Source organism: Taeniopygia guttata, chromosome 3, assembly GCF_048771995.1.
Source record: "Taeniopygia guttata chromosome 3, bTaeGut7.mat, whole genome shotgun sequence".
Taxonomy (NCBI): Eukaryota; Metazoa; Chordata; class Aves; order Passeriformes; family Estrildidae; genus Taeniopygia; species Taeniopygia guttata.
The window spans coordinates 52,536,185-52,552,603 of record NC_133027.1 but is presented as its reverse complement, the minus strand read 5'-3'; the positions used below and the strand labels follow the sequence as shown (position 1 = coordinate 52,552,603).

The 16,419-nt window shown below is 35.4% G+C and overlaps 1 protein-coding gene across 22 annotated transcripts in view; it reads left to right on the top strand.

Annotated features, from left to right (window-relative positions):
• The window catches only part of TRDN (triadin), a 225,855-nt gene that overhangs the window by 68,904 nt on the left and 140,532 nt on the right, over positions 1 to 16,419 (top strand). For 20 of the 22 annotated variants that reach the window (XM_072926827.1, XM_072926840.1, XM_072926835.1 and 17 more), the window contains 5 exons: positions 1,805 to 1,864; positions 3,223 to 3,282; positions 5,802 to 5,861; positions 7,187 to 7,381; positions 12,088 to 12,147. In XM_072926827.1, the coding sequence (XP_072782928.1) occupies positions 1,805 to 1,864; positions 3,223 to 3,282; positions 5,802 to 5,861; positions 7,187 to 7,381; positions 12,088 to 12,147 (435 nt within the window). The remainder of the gene's footprint in view (positions 1 to 1,804; positions 1,865 to 3,222; positions 3,283 to 5,801; positions 5,862 to 7,186; positions 7,382 to 12,087; positions 12,148 to 16,419) is intronic. The other 2 variants (XM_072926839.1, XM_072926836.1) reach the window with 2 other exon arrangements.

Here is a 16,419-nt window from a genome sequence, read left to right as displayed (position 1 = left end):
CCTCCTGAAAGCTGTGATTGACTAGGCTTTTCTAACTGTCTCGATTGGAGCTTTTCCATTTCATATAAGTAATTCAAAGTGCCTTGAGCTAATAAGACTGATTTTAGAAGTTAATGGCAAGCATAAAAATTGAGGTGCCTGTTAGAATGAATATTTATTAGTAGACAACAGAATGGTGATAACATGGGAAATTTTTTCTGTGGTTTGGAAAAATGACAAAGTAAAGGAAATAATGTCCCATATTAAAATATGAATTTATCTTTAAGACTTCTGTTATAGTGTGAACCTGTGGAACTCTTCAACTTGATTTCACAGGAGAACAATATTTACTGTTTTATTAAGTTTCTTAGAACAAGGAAAAAATTATCCCAGACAAACTCAGATAACCACTAAAAAAAAAATTACAATTATACTTTCTTAGCTTGCCATAAATCCTATTAATATTCTGTCTACCAAGTGGTATTTTTTCTTGAAGTCAACTCTTAGTTTTATTTTGTGAACTATTGTCAAAATTGCTATGGAAATACTACTGTGTATAGAGATTCTCTCTATTCACAGTGCTAATAAACATTACTTTCAGACAGTACGTTAAATTTCAAAACTAAGACTATGAATATATGTCTTTTTAAGGTCCATTTCATTATAGTGTGACTGGGAGACTAGAGACTGCATCCCTGTATTTTTGCTGCTTATTGTCTACATTAAATACAGTGCCTTTTCAAGATCGAGATAATGGAGAATATAAATAGCATCCTATTCTAATCTATAATCAACTTCTGGAATGAAGTTTAAGAAGGTTATTTAATGACACAGAGAGTAATTAGAAGTGTCTCAGTGCCACTTAGCAGAGATGTCAGCCATATTCTCATGTATTTCATCACTATATTGCTTAAAAATGTAGAAGCCTGAATATTGCCTACCACTCGTCTTTTGCATCCAGTTACATATGGAATTCATATACTGTAAAAAAAGTTTCTTATCACCCCATGTTAGACAAAAGGAGTTTTACTAAACTTGGATGAAATCTCCACAGGAGTTAGACTTAGGCTTGCATTTTCACAGCTGTTCTTTCAGAAGTGCTCTAAAACCTGCACGTTTCTTTTTAATTTTCTGGAACATCACGTGTAAAATCCTAAGAAAAGCAAGTGGAAAATGTTCTGTGATTGAGTGGATAGCATAATGCAGTTTCCACTGTCATAATGTTAGTTTTACTTTGCACATACTGGGTATCTAATTATGGTTCTGGGACCGTCATTGCCAGGGACTGATCTCAGCTAGTGTCCATGACTGTATCTGTATCCATTACTAACCATCCATATCCATTACTGGTTACCCGTTTCAAGCCAGCTGGCAAGTCACAGATGTATCATTTGCACATGTGATTCTCTTATGCTCCGAGACTGATTCCAGGGTTTTACAACCTGTGTCTGACAGAGTATGGGGTGGCCAAGGTGAAACCCTCTTCCTATCACAGGTAGCTGCATTTACTGTGAGCTGTGCCTTAGTAACCAAGAGTTTTCTTGGATTCTGCAGGAATTGACAGACAATTGCAAGAGATGATGTTATGCAGCAAACAGCTGAGGCATGTTACCATGGCAGTAACTCGTTAGCCAGAGCTGGCTGCTTACACGCTGTAGTATGAGGTACACTGTAAAAATATGCACAGGGCAGCTCAGCAGTAACACACTCTGCCACTTAGCATCCTAAGGCTTATCTTGATGAAATTGTTTTGAATTCTTAATTTTTCTACTTTTTTTTTCTTTTTTTTCTTTTGGATACATATAACGCCTTCTTTCTTTCCTAGTAACAAGTAAAGACAAACCGGAAAGACAAGAAAAACCTGAAAAAAAGGAAAGGCATGCAGGTAATTATTTAATGTCAGAATTTATTTTACATTAGAAGGTACCCAAAAGCTAATTCTCTACTCAATTTCCATTTATGCACCCCTTTCATTGGAGAAAAAATAGTTGTGAAATATTATTAATAAAAATAATGAAATCATAAAAAATTTGCAGTCTTACACAGTAGCATTTAATGTTCCTTCTGATTGTTTTTTGTTGGTTTGGTTTTTTTTCTGGGAAGGGAGATAATATATTTTGTACTCTCGATTAGTATAATCTCATGATAATCACTGAGTATTTCCAACACTTGTAATAAGAATGGTTGCTAAGACACTATGGTCATCCCAGAAAAAGACACCTGACAGCCCTTTCACAGAGGTAAGCAGGAAGGCCATGTGGAAAAAAAAGCCTTTTAAATAAAATACTGCACAGGGCCGTTACATAGACATTGACTAAGCCAGAACTAATTCTTTCAATAGTTACTTGCAATAAAGAGGTATCAAGTACTATTTTATCTTCCCCAAATCTTACTTTCTTTTTAAACACCAGCTCCATGCTCATGCCTGCATTTTTGTGTTCCTAGGATAATCTCATACATTGTACTCAAATAGGGAACTGCGTGTTTTCACATCCATAAATCCTGTAGGTCACCTCAGGGCACATCAGTCCATGCATATATCTGTTCTGTACATCCATGGACAAGTTCTTGTGCACACATTAATCTCCAAAAATTAGCAAATCAGAGCCCACACAGGAAAATATTTCAGATTACCCACCCCTCAGTGACTACTGCACAACTTGGGTGTATTCTCAAACCTGAGTCAGAAATCTAGGAACTACAGAGCAGTTAATTTCAATTTGTAAGGTGGAAATTAAAAGCAAGCAAAAAGCCCCAAAGAACATTAGTTATAATGTCACTGCAATTAGATTTGTAATTAATTATAGTGCTTAATCATTCATAGCTGGAAAAACTGTTAGTTGTTCTGTGGAGTTCAGAAAATCCTTCAGCAATTAACCAAAGTAATAAATGAGAAAGCTGAAAAATAACAATAAACCAAAATAAATCAATAAATTACAGGATATAAATATATTAAAGAAAGAAAAAAAAACCAATATAAATAAGTATGACTCTTCTTGACTATCTTATTTCATGGGATTACACTGGAGCTAGAAAGAATGCTACTCCTCCCGCCAATGGCAAAAACCTCAGTGATGGCAGATAAGATTTTGAAAGTTCCCATCCCTTATTTTGACATCAACAACAAACAGCAGCAGCCGAATCAATCTTTCTCATTCTTTGCATGCAAGAATGTGTTTCTTGATCATTTTTCTCATTTAATTTTTTTTTAATGACCATTAAAATTATTGGTTTTATTTCTAGCTGTTCACAAAGATAAACCTGAAAAGCCAGAAAAACATGAAAAGAAAGCACCGTCTAAAGGTATTGAGGATCATCATCAAGAGTTGTGCAATTTAAATACTTGAAATCTTGGGAGAGTGTGGAGATAAGTATTTTAAGTACAAAGCTCTTCTAGCTCATATTGAACATTTTTTGGATGTTGTCTCTTTTGCTTGAGTAGGTCTTGATCAGCCTAAGTCTTGCTCAGCATATTTTTCTTTGCTTTACTCTCCTGTTCTGATGCACAGAGTTTATTACAAATCATTCTTATGCAGCTAAAGAAAGAAACCTATGACTATTTTCTTTGCATTCCCTGAGGCCTTTTTCTCCACAAAGGGATTTAGTAATCTACCTGCAAAGAAGGTTTCTCTTATGTATTAGTTTTCAATCTGACGTAGACCTAGCACAAGAGTATTTACTATCTCTCAGTCTGGGTCTTTCATAATATCCAAAAATAGACTTTCATTTTCTTGCCTTTATTTTTTTTTTCAATAACATTTAATTTCAGTATATGATTTGCACTGTCTTCTGTGGCAGCAGTGACTTGGGTTAAGATTTACATATCTAATAATTATCATATATATTCTGAAGCAATGTCATGGGTGTGTGAGGGGTAATTTTCATTATTCTTTTGACCGATAATTCCATCTTTGGCTATGGTTAGAACAGGGAAATTTAAAAATCCAATCACCTTGCCCTATTATGCCATTTTAAAAAGACTTATATTTATCATTGCTTGGCATTTGAATGTTTTTCTCTGAGGTTAGATATTTCTCTGTGGCAGAGAAATATCTAAATTATTTCTATAATGAAGTTCAGTTTCAGTCTTTGTGTCTTTTTATTTTACTCAGTTGACTCTTGAAGAAATCGTGTGCAACATATATTTGTATCAGTTTGTTATGGCATTGAGATTAATCCCATTATGTTGAGATGCATGAATTAACTAGGTTAAATTTGAATATGTTCAGACAATATGGATACAAATATACAAATCACCCTTTTTTAACTTGACCATAGGAGAAATGTAAAACAGAAAGTAAAAGTGAAGAAAAAAAGAAAGAAAGCAGAATGAAGACTTAAAGCCTTATAAATCTTTGGAGGGTAGCCATTGTCTCATATCTCTTTTACAGGGATAGTGTTCATTTTTTTCTACTTTCAGTGTATAGCTTGAAAGTGTGGGATTTTTTTTTCATAAAATGAAATCATGATGAAGTAAGCCAGAGAAAATAAATGCCCATAGTGTCTGTGTTGATTTGAAAAGCAAATAACTTCCAAGAATCACTGAGATAGTCTTAATAAGCAGCCAGCCTCTTTACCCATTTATCTTCTGCCAGCTAACCAAATAATCACTCAGAACCTTAATGTGTTTAATAACAGCCATGACTCCAGTCACTGGCTGGAAAATTTTATGAAGAATTTGGACATGGCAGCTGTGGAGCTTTGTGGCTGCAGTGTGACATAGCCATGCTGCCCTCTCTTGGGTAGTTTCCCTGCCTTGAGCCCCTATGGCATAGGGGCATCAGGACAGTTCTCTTCAGCATGTCCAAAGATGCATTTCTGCCAGCAGTGTGCTGCTGAGCTTTCCATTGCCAGGCACCTCCCATTTCTCAGGGGTCTTCTCTAAACTGGATTAACTACCAGCAGTTCTGAGGGACTGTTTCAACCTCTTGCAGTCCCTAGGAAATGAAAATGTTCAGGTTCTGGTCAACTCTGGGGAATGGACATACTGAAAACTGTGTGGCTACTTCTCACAGAGTCATCAGGTTTTCTTTATGCTCATTACAAAGACTCAAGGTAATTCTTCAGACTCTGATAAAGGCTCCAGAAAGCCTCAGTGGTATGAATGTTTTTTAAACACATAATCTAAAAACATCTTAAAAAAATAAAACCAAGACTAAGTATCAATTGTGTCTCGTACAGGCTGGAATTCCAGGATGGAATTCAGTTAGAGAGGATGTTGCTCTTATGTAGTTATCAGCTGAAAGAAGTGTAATTAATTCTCAAGGCTGGTTTGTTCTGGTATTCTGTCTGGATGATGACCAGGAGGGCAAAGATAGAGGTCTGCATAAAATTTTAACAGTCTTTCTGAAACACAGTTGTGTGTGTATTTACACAGTGTATCTTATGCAGACATGAAGTCACTCAAGCTGGGCTCTGAAGTGAACACCAGACTTATGGCTGTGTTTGTTGACAATGAGCCCAAGCTAAGAAAAACACCTTTCTGTAAGACAAATACAGCCACATGGCTTCCTGTTGGCTGGAGCACAAGGCCAAGTCCATGTCTGCTCAGCACTTGACGTGAGCAAGTTTGTTTCATCTGGAATATGTAGTAAAAATATTCCCTAGGAAGCTTCAGATCTGTGTGACTCACTTGTCTTCTGATAAAGGGGCCTAAACAGATATTTTGAATTTTTTTACCCTGATATATGAATCTGAAAACAATTTCCTGAAAAACAGGAATCAAGGAAATGTGAAATTTACAGTGGTTATGTTGTGGTTTGGCAACATTTTCTTGTTCTTTGCGAGATCTTTCCCTAATATACAGTTCTTCTTATTTCTAGTAACTCAAAAGGATGTACCTGAAAGACATGAAAAAGCTGAAAAGAAACCTCCTCCCAAAGGTATCTATTTATCTATACTACAGTTTTTTAATATAAATTGACATTGAAATACATAAATTTTGTTTTATTCAAGCAGAGATTGTAAATGTGTGTGAAAAATCAGCTAGATGAAACTAAAATGAAATAAATATATAAGCAGAATTAAAATGTCTGTAGAACATCCAGGAGTTAACTCTATGTTTGATCCATTTTAAAATCTGTTGAAATTTTGAATTGAAAATAAAAGTATGAACCACCATTTCACTAAAAAACAATTAAGCCTACCTGCAAGTGATCTGACATACATTTTAATTATAACTAGTTAAGGAAATTAATTCTCCATTAGCCAGCAATGCCTGGTTTTGTCTGGGAGTAGTAATGCTCTTATATAAATATCTGAATTCTGGTATGCAATAGTTAGATATTCCAGTTCACATATTGATAAAATCAGTTTAATTATCTCAGTTATTTAATAGAAATAGAAGTCTAGTGCCTTACAGAAAACATAAATTTAGTAGCAGAAAAGTTTTGCCTCAAGAATGGAGACGTTTAGGTCGATGAAGAAAACAGGAATATGAACTTTGCACTAAACTGTAATTTAAAACATATCCAGTGGTACTTTATACTACTATTGGATTTTCCTCTGGGGTGAACTAGAAACACACATAATGGAAGCATGTATATCTCAGGTGAGAAAAAGTTGCTGACACATAAAAGCAGAAAGAATGCTTTGCATCTCATCAAGCTCTGTGTAGCTTCAGTTACTAATATTTACAATATCAATGGTAATTTTTCTTGGAAGCCTCCTCACTCTGCTGAAGGTCATCTCATGAATTGGTCTCAGACACTTTCAGCCCCAAGAACTGGTGTAGGTTCAGACTCAAAAACTCAAAACTTCTTGACTGAGACCTAGAATCAATTCATGAAAGCAACCCTTAAAAATAACCACATGCTATTTTCCCAGTTTACAACAGAGTTTAACTCTAAAGTCTAAACTTGTACATACAGTACCTCCCATATTTGTTTGCTTAATGTCCAACATCCTTCTCCCTAGTTTATACCAGAAAAACTATCATATTAGAAACATTTAATATTATTTGCCATATTCTATTATATTTAGCATCAGCCAAGTTTGTGGTATCGCACTGAAGATAAAACCTCTTTGGATCTCATATTTCTGTTTAATTCTGCCTTGTTTGAGGGGATTATAGTTTTCATCAGATCTTACCAAGCTCTTATTAATGAAGAAATGTTCATTATTAATAACACAGTATAAAGTAAATGGCACTGAATGCTCTGTTGGGGGCAGAGAATGACACTGAAAGCTTTTTGTTTATTATCTGCAGAGGAGAAGAAAGTAAAGAGCGCTAAAGTGGAAGCAAAAGTTAAAAAGGAAGTGAAGGATGGAAAAGGAGAAGCAAAGACGGCAGAGAAGGTCAAACAGGCAGAGACAAAAACAACAGAAACTGGGCTAATAAAAGCCAAAACGAAAGTTAAGGAGGAGAAAGCTCTTCAGACTGTAACTAAATCGGACAAGAAAGGTAAACAAAATGAGGAGGAAACAGACGAAGATCCTAAAAAGGTAGTAGGGAAGAAGGAGAGAGAATGGAGTTAAATCTGTCAAGGACCAAAGTACACCCATGAAAAGCAAAAGTGCAGTACAAATAAATTCCACTTGAATCTCACACTGCTAGGACATAATTACAGAAAATAAAATAAGTTTAATGTATATATTCAGAAGGTTCTAGAAGTTTGTCATGGCTAAAGTTTCATTTTAATTTAAATTCTTTACCAAGGACCAATTTCTCTTCAGATAGGTCTGAAACTTCATGGATTTGCTCAGTAGCATCTAATGCAGTATATTGCAAGCAGAGTTATTTTTGAAAATTCAGACTGTCCAATGACCTATTGTGAATTTAGGTTTATGTCTACATCTGCATATGTCCTCTGCAGCCATAATGAAAGTAGTAACAGTGTAAAAGGAATGCAATAGTTTATCTAACATAATATTGTATGAGGCACTGTCAATACAATTGTACAATATAGTACATTGTACAATATAGTGACATACCTGCCTGATGTAATTTAATGTGAACAGCTTCCAGATTTCTTCCAAAAAGGAAAGAAATGCTATTACTCTAGTGTAAGGAAGAAATTAAGTGATAAAACAAAGAATCAACATGCATTGACACCATATAGTTAATAAGGTGTTAACTATATGCTCCACTTTGTCAGAGTAAGCCTGAGTTCTTCTACTCCCAGGCTGCAAAGACTGATTCCCTGATTTCCCTGTGGCATTTCCATGACACTAAGTACAATTTTGTATGAATGAAGGCAGCAGGACCTGGCTCTCTGTAGGAACTGCCACACTGCAGCCGCAGGATTATTCTGACATTGAAAGAGGCAGCTCAGTGTTGCATAGTGCACCTATCTGATCCTTTCAGCTGTTAACCACAGATAAATTGCTGTGCCTGAACATCAGAGAAGTCATCCCTGCCTGGATATCTGGGTCTGCCTGATCAGATTCTCTCAGACCATAACCATTGCTCTGGACCCCTTAGGAGTTGCCTAAATTATACTTTTCTAGAAAAGTGAGAGAGTTTGAGACATAGCCCACTTTCTGACACACATAGTGTGTCGAACTAGTATTTTTTAACATTTACTTGTATTCCAGTTAATTTTGTCTTTCACTTGAAATATTAAGACCTTTGAGGCATGAAATCAAAGCAGCATCTATCACAATGATTGCTGTGACCAAGGACAAAGTTCAGCAAATTGCTCAGTTCACTTGGGAGGTGAAAATCTCTTTCTAATTTTTGTTTGCTCTGGCAGAGTTTCAGTGCACAGTTATATCTCCTGCATACTGTTCAGGATAAAGCTCTCAAAAAGAATTGCTGTGCAGGTAACAACAAAATATTTTAAGTAGGGATCAAAGATTACAGAGACCAATAGAATAGTGGTGGGTTTTTGTTGGGGTTCTTTTTGTGGGATTCCCAACAACTTAAGCTGATAAATATTAGCAAAATGATCCACCTTGACATCAAACATGAACAGATCACTTTGCAAGTCTGCTTTAGAGTGTGACCCAGTGACTGTGCATGGAACCACAGAAGGTGAAAATGAGAATAAGCAGATGGAGTGGAGGAAGGAAGGAGCCTCTTCAACTGCTTTTTTTACTGGAGACAGGGCTACGCACATCTAGTGAAAGCTGCCTTTCCTACTGTCATGCTTCCTTTTCCCACCATAAACCACTATTGCTCAGCTGGATACTCTAAAAAAATTAATTTTTCTATTTCAGTCCCACTGTGACCCATGGTGAATATAATTTTAAAATCAATGCAGTTTTGCAGAGATTTCCTGATCCTGCAATTTTTACTTGCTCAAGGGAGTAGTTATGCCAGCTTATCTGAAACTGTAAAAAATACAGCAGTGATCACAAAAGAGTTTTTGCATCATTTCATACTGAAATTAAAATTGAAAAAGATAGGTCATCTTCCTGGTAAATCACATTAAGACCAATGACAAAAACATCTATGAGTATTTTTATCAGTAAAAATCTAGTCCCAGTTTTTGACATGATCTTTTATTTGTGTATATTTGTGCCATCATTATAGAGTTAGAGGTCATAAATAAAATGTGAAATTCTCCTTTTAATATGGGACTTTAGATTAAAATGGATTTTTAGCCATGAAGAAGCACTTGAAAAATCATATTCATTTAAAATTCCTTAGTTTCAATCTTTATTGATTGGTAGCATTCCTATGAACTTAAATAGGATGTTATAGTGCACCTTGCTATGCCATATGGAAGTTATATTTTTGTTATCAAGAGTTTTACATTCTGCCTTCAATTTCTTTTATAAATCCCATTTTTTAAGTAGAGTTGCTAAAGATATAATATGAGGAGAAATTAATACAAAATCTTATTTCTGAGGTACAATCAAGATTAAGGCTTTTTTAATAAAGTTTATTCAAATTACATTTCCACAAAACAAAATAAACCCCAAAAAAAAGCCTCACAACAGCAACAAAAAACAGATAAACAAAACCAGCCACACAGTCTGGTTATTTGTGGTTTATACTACAATAAACCACAAATAAACCAGAAGAATAGTTTAAAGAATATATTATTTTAATATCAAAGAAATGGTGTGATTCCAGGGCCTCAGACTATTTCTATATCATAACTCAGATAGAACCAGCCCAGGCGTGTGCTCTGCCCTGGGACTGTCCACAGAGTGCGCTGTCCCCTGCCATAGTTTTGTTCCATATCCTCTAGCAGTCTTTTGTACAATGGTCCAGATGGTCCAGGAAATCTTCCCAACAGGCAGCAAGGATAGGGGCAGCTTGTTTTGGCAAAAGAGAACTAAGAAAAGCAGTTTTTTGAGCAAGAACTATGCCCTGCCATTTGCTTTCTGGGCTAAAGTGTTGGCATTGCTCCATTTTATTTATCAATACTCACTGAGGCACTACTGCAACTGTGCCAAAGTCAGTGCAAAAACTTTGCTTTCACTGGTTTCAGTAGCTTTAGGTGGGCTTAAGAAAACATATTTGTATATGTTTTCTCACACACACACTGCTTTTTTTGGGTTTTTTTTTAAGTTAAGCTTAAGGCAGATACTGTAGCCTTAAGGAAGGAATGCAAAGTTGGAGTCAGCCAGAATGAAAAATTTGAATTCCCAAATATGAAAGTAAAATTTATTATGAATATTAATGAGAAGTTTTAATGGAAATGTTTACTGCCACAGCCCTGAGTACACGCTGAAAGTTGTGCCCCAGGCTCTACAATCCTGACTAGTATTGCCCTTGCCATCTCACTAACACAAATCGGCTCCCTAGGCTTCTATCAACTAGAAAACATATTTGGATATTTGTTGAATTGGTAAACCCTTTCCTAATTTCTACATCTGCATAGGAAATAATGACTTGAAAGGTGTAGCTCTTCATCCAAGGACTGCTCTATCAGTCAACATAACAGAGCAGCAGTCACATAAATGCCTCAGCATCAAGTGATACTGATGTAGCAGTGACCTATGTATGAAAGTCAATAATATAACAAGTGTCAAATACTTGGGAATTACAGTTTCCACTTAAATGTAAGAGCAATGCCATTTTAAAAACTACAATTATTCCAAAGCCAGCATAATTTAATTGTAGAGTTGGTAATGGGGCCAACAAGTGGTTTTGTGAGTACGACAGAGATGCCACAGGAGGTGGAGAGAGGAAGAGATGTAACTTCTACAGTGTAGGAACTGTGCTAGAAGAGTCTTGGACAGACAGATGAATATGCTTCATTCAAGGACAACTAGGAACTAACTTAGATAACCAGAGCTGGCATTTAGACATCAACATTAACTTTCAAAGCAAATCCCCATTAGAGTCCGTTGGGACAATAAGATGTTTTTTCTGGCCTGATGAAGAATACAGCAATATTGAAATTCTTCTGTTCTCAGTTGAAGCTGATAACTTTTCCCCACCATTCTTAATATTAGAAATTTTTATTAAGCTCTCCAGCTCTGCTTATGTATAGGAGAAATCAATAGACAATCAACACTTCTGGAATCAGCATTTTATTTAGATTCAGAAGCTTTAAATTCTGAATTAGTGTAGTTTAAAAAAAAAATATATATATATATACACAAAAATTTAATATATACATATGTATTTGTAAAGATTACTGTTTGGAAAATGATTCTGTAGTGAAACAGTAGAATTCTGTGGAAAATCTTGTTTCTATATGAGTGTAAGTACACAAAGTTCTCTTTATTTGACCATCCAATAAATATACATATTTATTATACAGGTAATAATGTATTAACAAAATACAGTGATACAAAACCTTTTTTAAAAATTTTTATCAGCTGTCTGTGAAATTGATCTTCATGGATGATGAAAAGTTTATAAGACCTGTAGCCAGGCTGCAGTTTGTCTTGTATTTGTGCATGGGGTTAGGATATATGCCAAGAAAATCTGGCCCAGCAAAAGAGGTGGTAGCTCTGGGACACTGGAAGCTCTGCAGTTCTTGGTTAGAGGTTTTGAATTAGATCTGGACAACAAATTGTCACTTTCTAAGTGTGAACTGCTTGAAAGTCAGGAAAAAAAACCACAAATATATAATAAGTAAGACTACCTATGAAAAGGCTACTGAGATGTCTTTGCACTGCCACACTTTATCCTCACTGTTAAATACAAATGACATTCTAAATTTACTTTCTTCATTACTCTTCTCTTCCTTTTTGCTCTGGTAGATCAATATGCATTCTGTCGCTATGTGATTGACATGTTTGCACAAGGGGAGTTTTATCCAGGTATTTTCCTATATCATTGAACTCTGTTCTAATACTCTGTTTCCCTGCAAGGTTTTGCTCCTTTATGTATTAAAAGTGTGGTGTTTTATTATTGAAAAGTCTCACAAGAGGAACAAAGAGTGTGCAAATAGTTTTAATAAAGCATAAGTGCTAATGGCTGTTTTCTTAAAGCTTCTAATTTTCTGTCTACTATGCATGAATTAAAATCAAGGTTATGTTAAAAGCAGAGTCAATGAAGGCTGTAGAAATTGCTGAAATTTTCCATGCTTCTTTTGGCTGAGACTCAGGAGGAAGGAGCTTATCGTTATTAGCTTATTATTGGGTTATTGGTTTTTTTTTTTCTCCACAAATAGCAAGGCTTAACTCCAAAATGCTTCAAAAATAGAACTTCCATTGTTGTTAGTATATAAAATACCTTAGCTGATCCACCACTTCTGTGCTTTATCTTCTCTCTTCCCACATCTCCATGCTAATCTGTTCTAACACAGACACTTAATTCCTCACTGAAAAAAGCAGCTAGAGCTACTGATGATGACTGAGCATCATCTCATAATATTAAGTCAGTCGACACTGACCTTATTTAATAAATAGTCTTCCTGCTGAAGTCTAGACATAGTGTAAAGAGACATAACCCTAGGAATGAAAAGCAATAATATTCATGAAAAGAGTTAAGGAGAGAATATTTAAGGACACTAAACCTTACCAGCTTTGTTTGTTCAGTTATTTGCTCAACAAGCTCTCCACTGGTACACTTCTGAATTGGTTGGTCTTTTTCTTATCTCTGCCTTGTGGCTTACATCCTCTCTTGACATGCCCAGGCTCAGACAGAACTGGGAAGTCCTAAGGATGTAGCCATGAAAGAAAGACTCTCACAAAGGGGAGAGGGAGGACACAGATTTTGTAGAGAGAAAATGAACAAGCTTGGGATTCAGTATGGAGAGGGTTCCATTAAAAAGAACAAAATACTCCATCTCCTCTAGGACTTCTAAAGACAACCAATTATAAACAGAGGGGCTGCTTTGGGCTCAGAATGGGAGAATGATTAGCCAAAATTTCCGGAGACTCAATCATGCTTTGGTTTAAAAAAAAACACCCTGTACCAATGTGAAGGATCTAGCTTCTGGTTTTACACAGCAGTTCCATCAACAATTCACATAGGAAGTACTTTCATGGAGATCTTCAAGATCTTTTTACAGTTCTCCTGACATTTACAAGCAGCAGCAAAAAAGCCCTTTTGTCCCAGGAGGCTCCCTGGCCTGTGTGACCCTCTCCTGAGGCCGAGACATGATGTAGGAAGGGACAGTTTGGTTTTTTTCAGTTTTGACTTTTCCAGCTACAGGAAAACTAGGAAAACCATGAAGAGGAGCAGTGAAATAGAGAATGAAGTCTGTAGTGACTTGAATTTCAGAAGATAAAGGACATGACTCTTCCCTTCCAGTGTTTGTCTTGTGTCATACCAGTGTGCTATGACAGACTTGTGGTAAGAAACCACAGATTAAAGATCAGATGGCCTTACAAGTGAATGAAAAACCAGGGTGACAGGTTTAGGCTCCAAAAAGTGGAAATACATCTTAAAGTAACCTAAATAATCTAATTTTTAGGTGAAGTGGAAAAGGACTACCCCTTAATACCCTCCCAAAGTCCACCTGGGGCTCTGCCTATAAAGTGACTGCTTTTTGACCTCTCAAGTCACTTGTAGAGCCCTGAACTTAAATGCTGCAGATGGTTGTTGTGCTGAAGCCAAATGCGTTTTTGTGGGAGGGGGAAAAAAAAAGCATTGCCTTCAAAACAAGCTTTAGTCAACCCACCAGCTGTGAAGGGCAAGGCTAGAACATCCAGGCTCCAGAAACACTACTCAGTGTTTCTGAGAAGCAAAGTAGAGGTCAGGTATGATCAACCTTGATTTATGGAAATCATTGAGAAGAGTGCCACCAAACAGTACTTGATTCATTTATTACTGTCTTTCTCAGGCAAAATGTTCATTTTACACTGTCCTTTTGTGAACAGAATACTGTAATTCATTTTACTGAATAGATAAATATGGGGAAAACACCCTTTAATAACAACCTTAATATCCAAAAAGATTTACAATCTGGTATATTTTATCCTTTTATCTGTCTATATATTTTATGGTAAAGAACTTTGTCCAAACAAAGAATTCTGAGTGCAAATCAGCTGAGAAATTAAATTACAGGCCCCTTGACAGTGCAATTCTTTCAAACAAGGAATAATTTCTATCAATCTCAACATTACCATTTTCGAAGGAAAAAAAAAAATTTCATAGAAAATTCCTTTGCATAGACATATTGGTAATTTCTGTGATTGGTTGCAATAAATATCAATTTCTGATTACTTAGGCAAAATTTATAATGTCATTATTAGTACTATCATTCAGAATTTTTTCTTACAAAATACTTTTGTAATGTTTCTGTAATAAAAAATCATATACATTATTCTAAGATTAAGGGGCTTTTTTCCTATCAATTTTAAGAAAGATTTTATAGAAATGTAATTTACTTAATATGGCATTTTATAGTGCTCAAACAATTAACATTAAAAGTAAAGCTCAGTTCCTTAAGTTTCATTAATAAATACTCTTCTTAAAATATATGAGATAATGCATTTTGTCAGTCACATCAATCTTTTGGAGATCAGTTAATGCTCTTATGTTGATTTTAACAAATGAAGCTGAAATATTCTCCACCTGCTCAAAGTTTCATCATGACACTGCAGTCTTAGCTATAAAAAATGAATGAAATGTACACAGGGAATTTAAGGAAGCCATATAAAGAAGAATTTTTACCAAGATGCTTCATGAAGTATTAGATGGTTTTCTTGTTTCGCTGGTTAGTATTTGTCGTTAATAGTGACAAATTTCATGGATGTCCTCCTTTCAACCACAATAATTGTATCAATATTAAATAACTTCTAAGACATATATTTTAATTTTTATGAAAGAGAAGTATTTGAGGCTCTCAGCTATTTACGATGATAGTGGCGTTTTAGCCATAAACTCGTTTTTTCTAATCCGGAAGTCCTTTCCATGAATATCATGACTGCGACAGTGACCAGCTGGGTTCTACTGATACATTTATAGGTTTCACCACTTGAGGCCTACTGCATACAGTATAAAAAACTGCTTTCTGATTTTATCCCTTAAGAAATGGGCCTTAAAATATTTTTTACCTTCTGTCTAACATTCTCGTGATAAGTGGCAATTTCTCAGAGGAACTGCTGAACCACCTTTCATAGATTTTCTCGTCCTATTTATCCCTGGACTACAGTTGCTCAGCCAAGGCAGTGTTTCAGCATTACCAAATCACTCTGCCCAAACAGCGTTGCACTCCTTTTGCCTGCCTGTGAAGGAAGAATTAATATGTATTTCTTTCAGGATTAGTTTTCCAAGTTTTTCTTATAAAGATTAAAACCTTAAGTGGAAAGTTTGATTATTTAAGATTAGTTCTGACTGGTATCTTTATTTTTATACTGGTATTTCTTCAGTTCAAGACAGCATTTTTGACATAGAAGGTCACTGACATACAGTTTAATCAATATAGTCTATTTCATGTATTCGATAATTTGTTTGATATTCCTGTATTTTGTCCTCAATAGTATTTCAAATGTTCTTATTCATAGTTTATTTTTTATTGGTAGAAGTAAGGATTCTATTTTAGTAAAAATTTTAAATTATTTTCATAACTATTTTTTGATGTTAGAGATTTTGAAATCCTCACCCATGTGGAGGGATTTCAGGGGCACTAATTGGTCACTCTTTCAGCATAGAGCACATGATTCTCTAAGTTAACTGGATCTACTCTATTTTATTCCCCCTGTGCCATAAACCTGTTTTCCTACTCTTCCTCTGCTTTCCCTGCAATGCTTGCCAGTCACTAGTCTGGCAGATCAAGGAGCTGTTCTGATGAAATGTCTTTTGTGTTTTGCAACTTCTAAAACTGTATTCTTGCATGTCTGTCTTTCTGCATGGCACCTCAGCGTGTGCATGCTGAATTAAGAGTGATAAGCATGTCTTTGTTATTCAGTCATGAAATGCACTTTTTTTCTCACAGGCATGTTGTCTACTTGTGATGTGGTTTTGTTTTCTTTATTAAAAAGAAAACAACATTACATCACAAGTAGACAGCACTTGTTGTCTTCTTAATCACTTAGAAGTTTATTTTGCATGCATAGCTTTACTCTGTTCTGGTTTTGGTTAAACCACTTGCATTTCACAGTACACCCAACTCACTACTGGATGATCTTTACAGTTGCTTA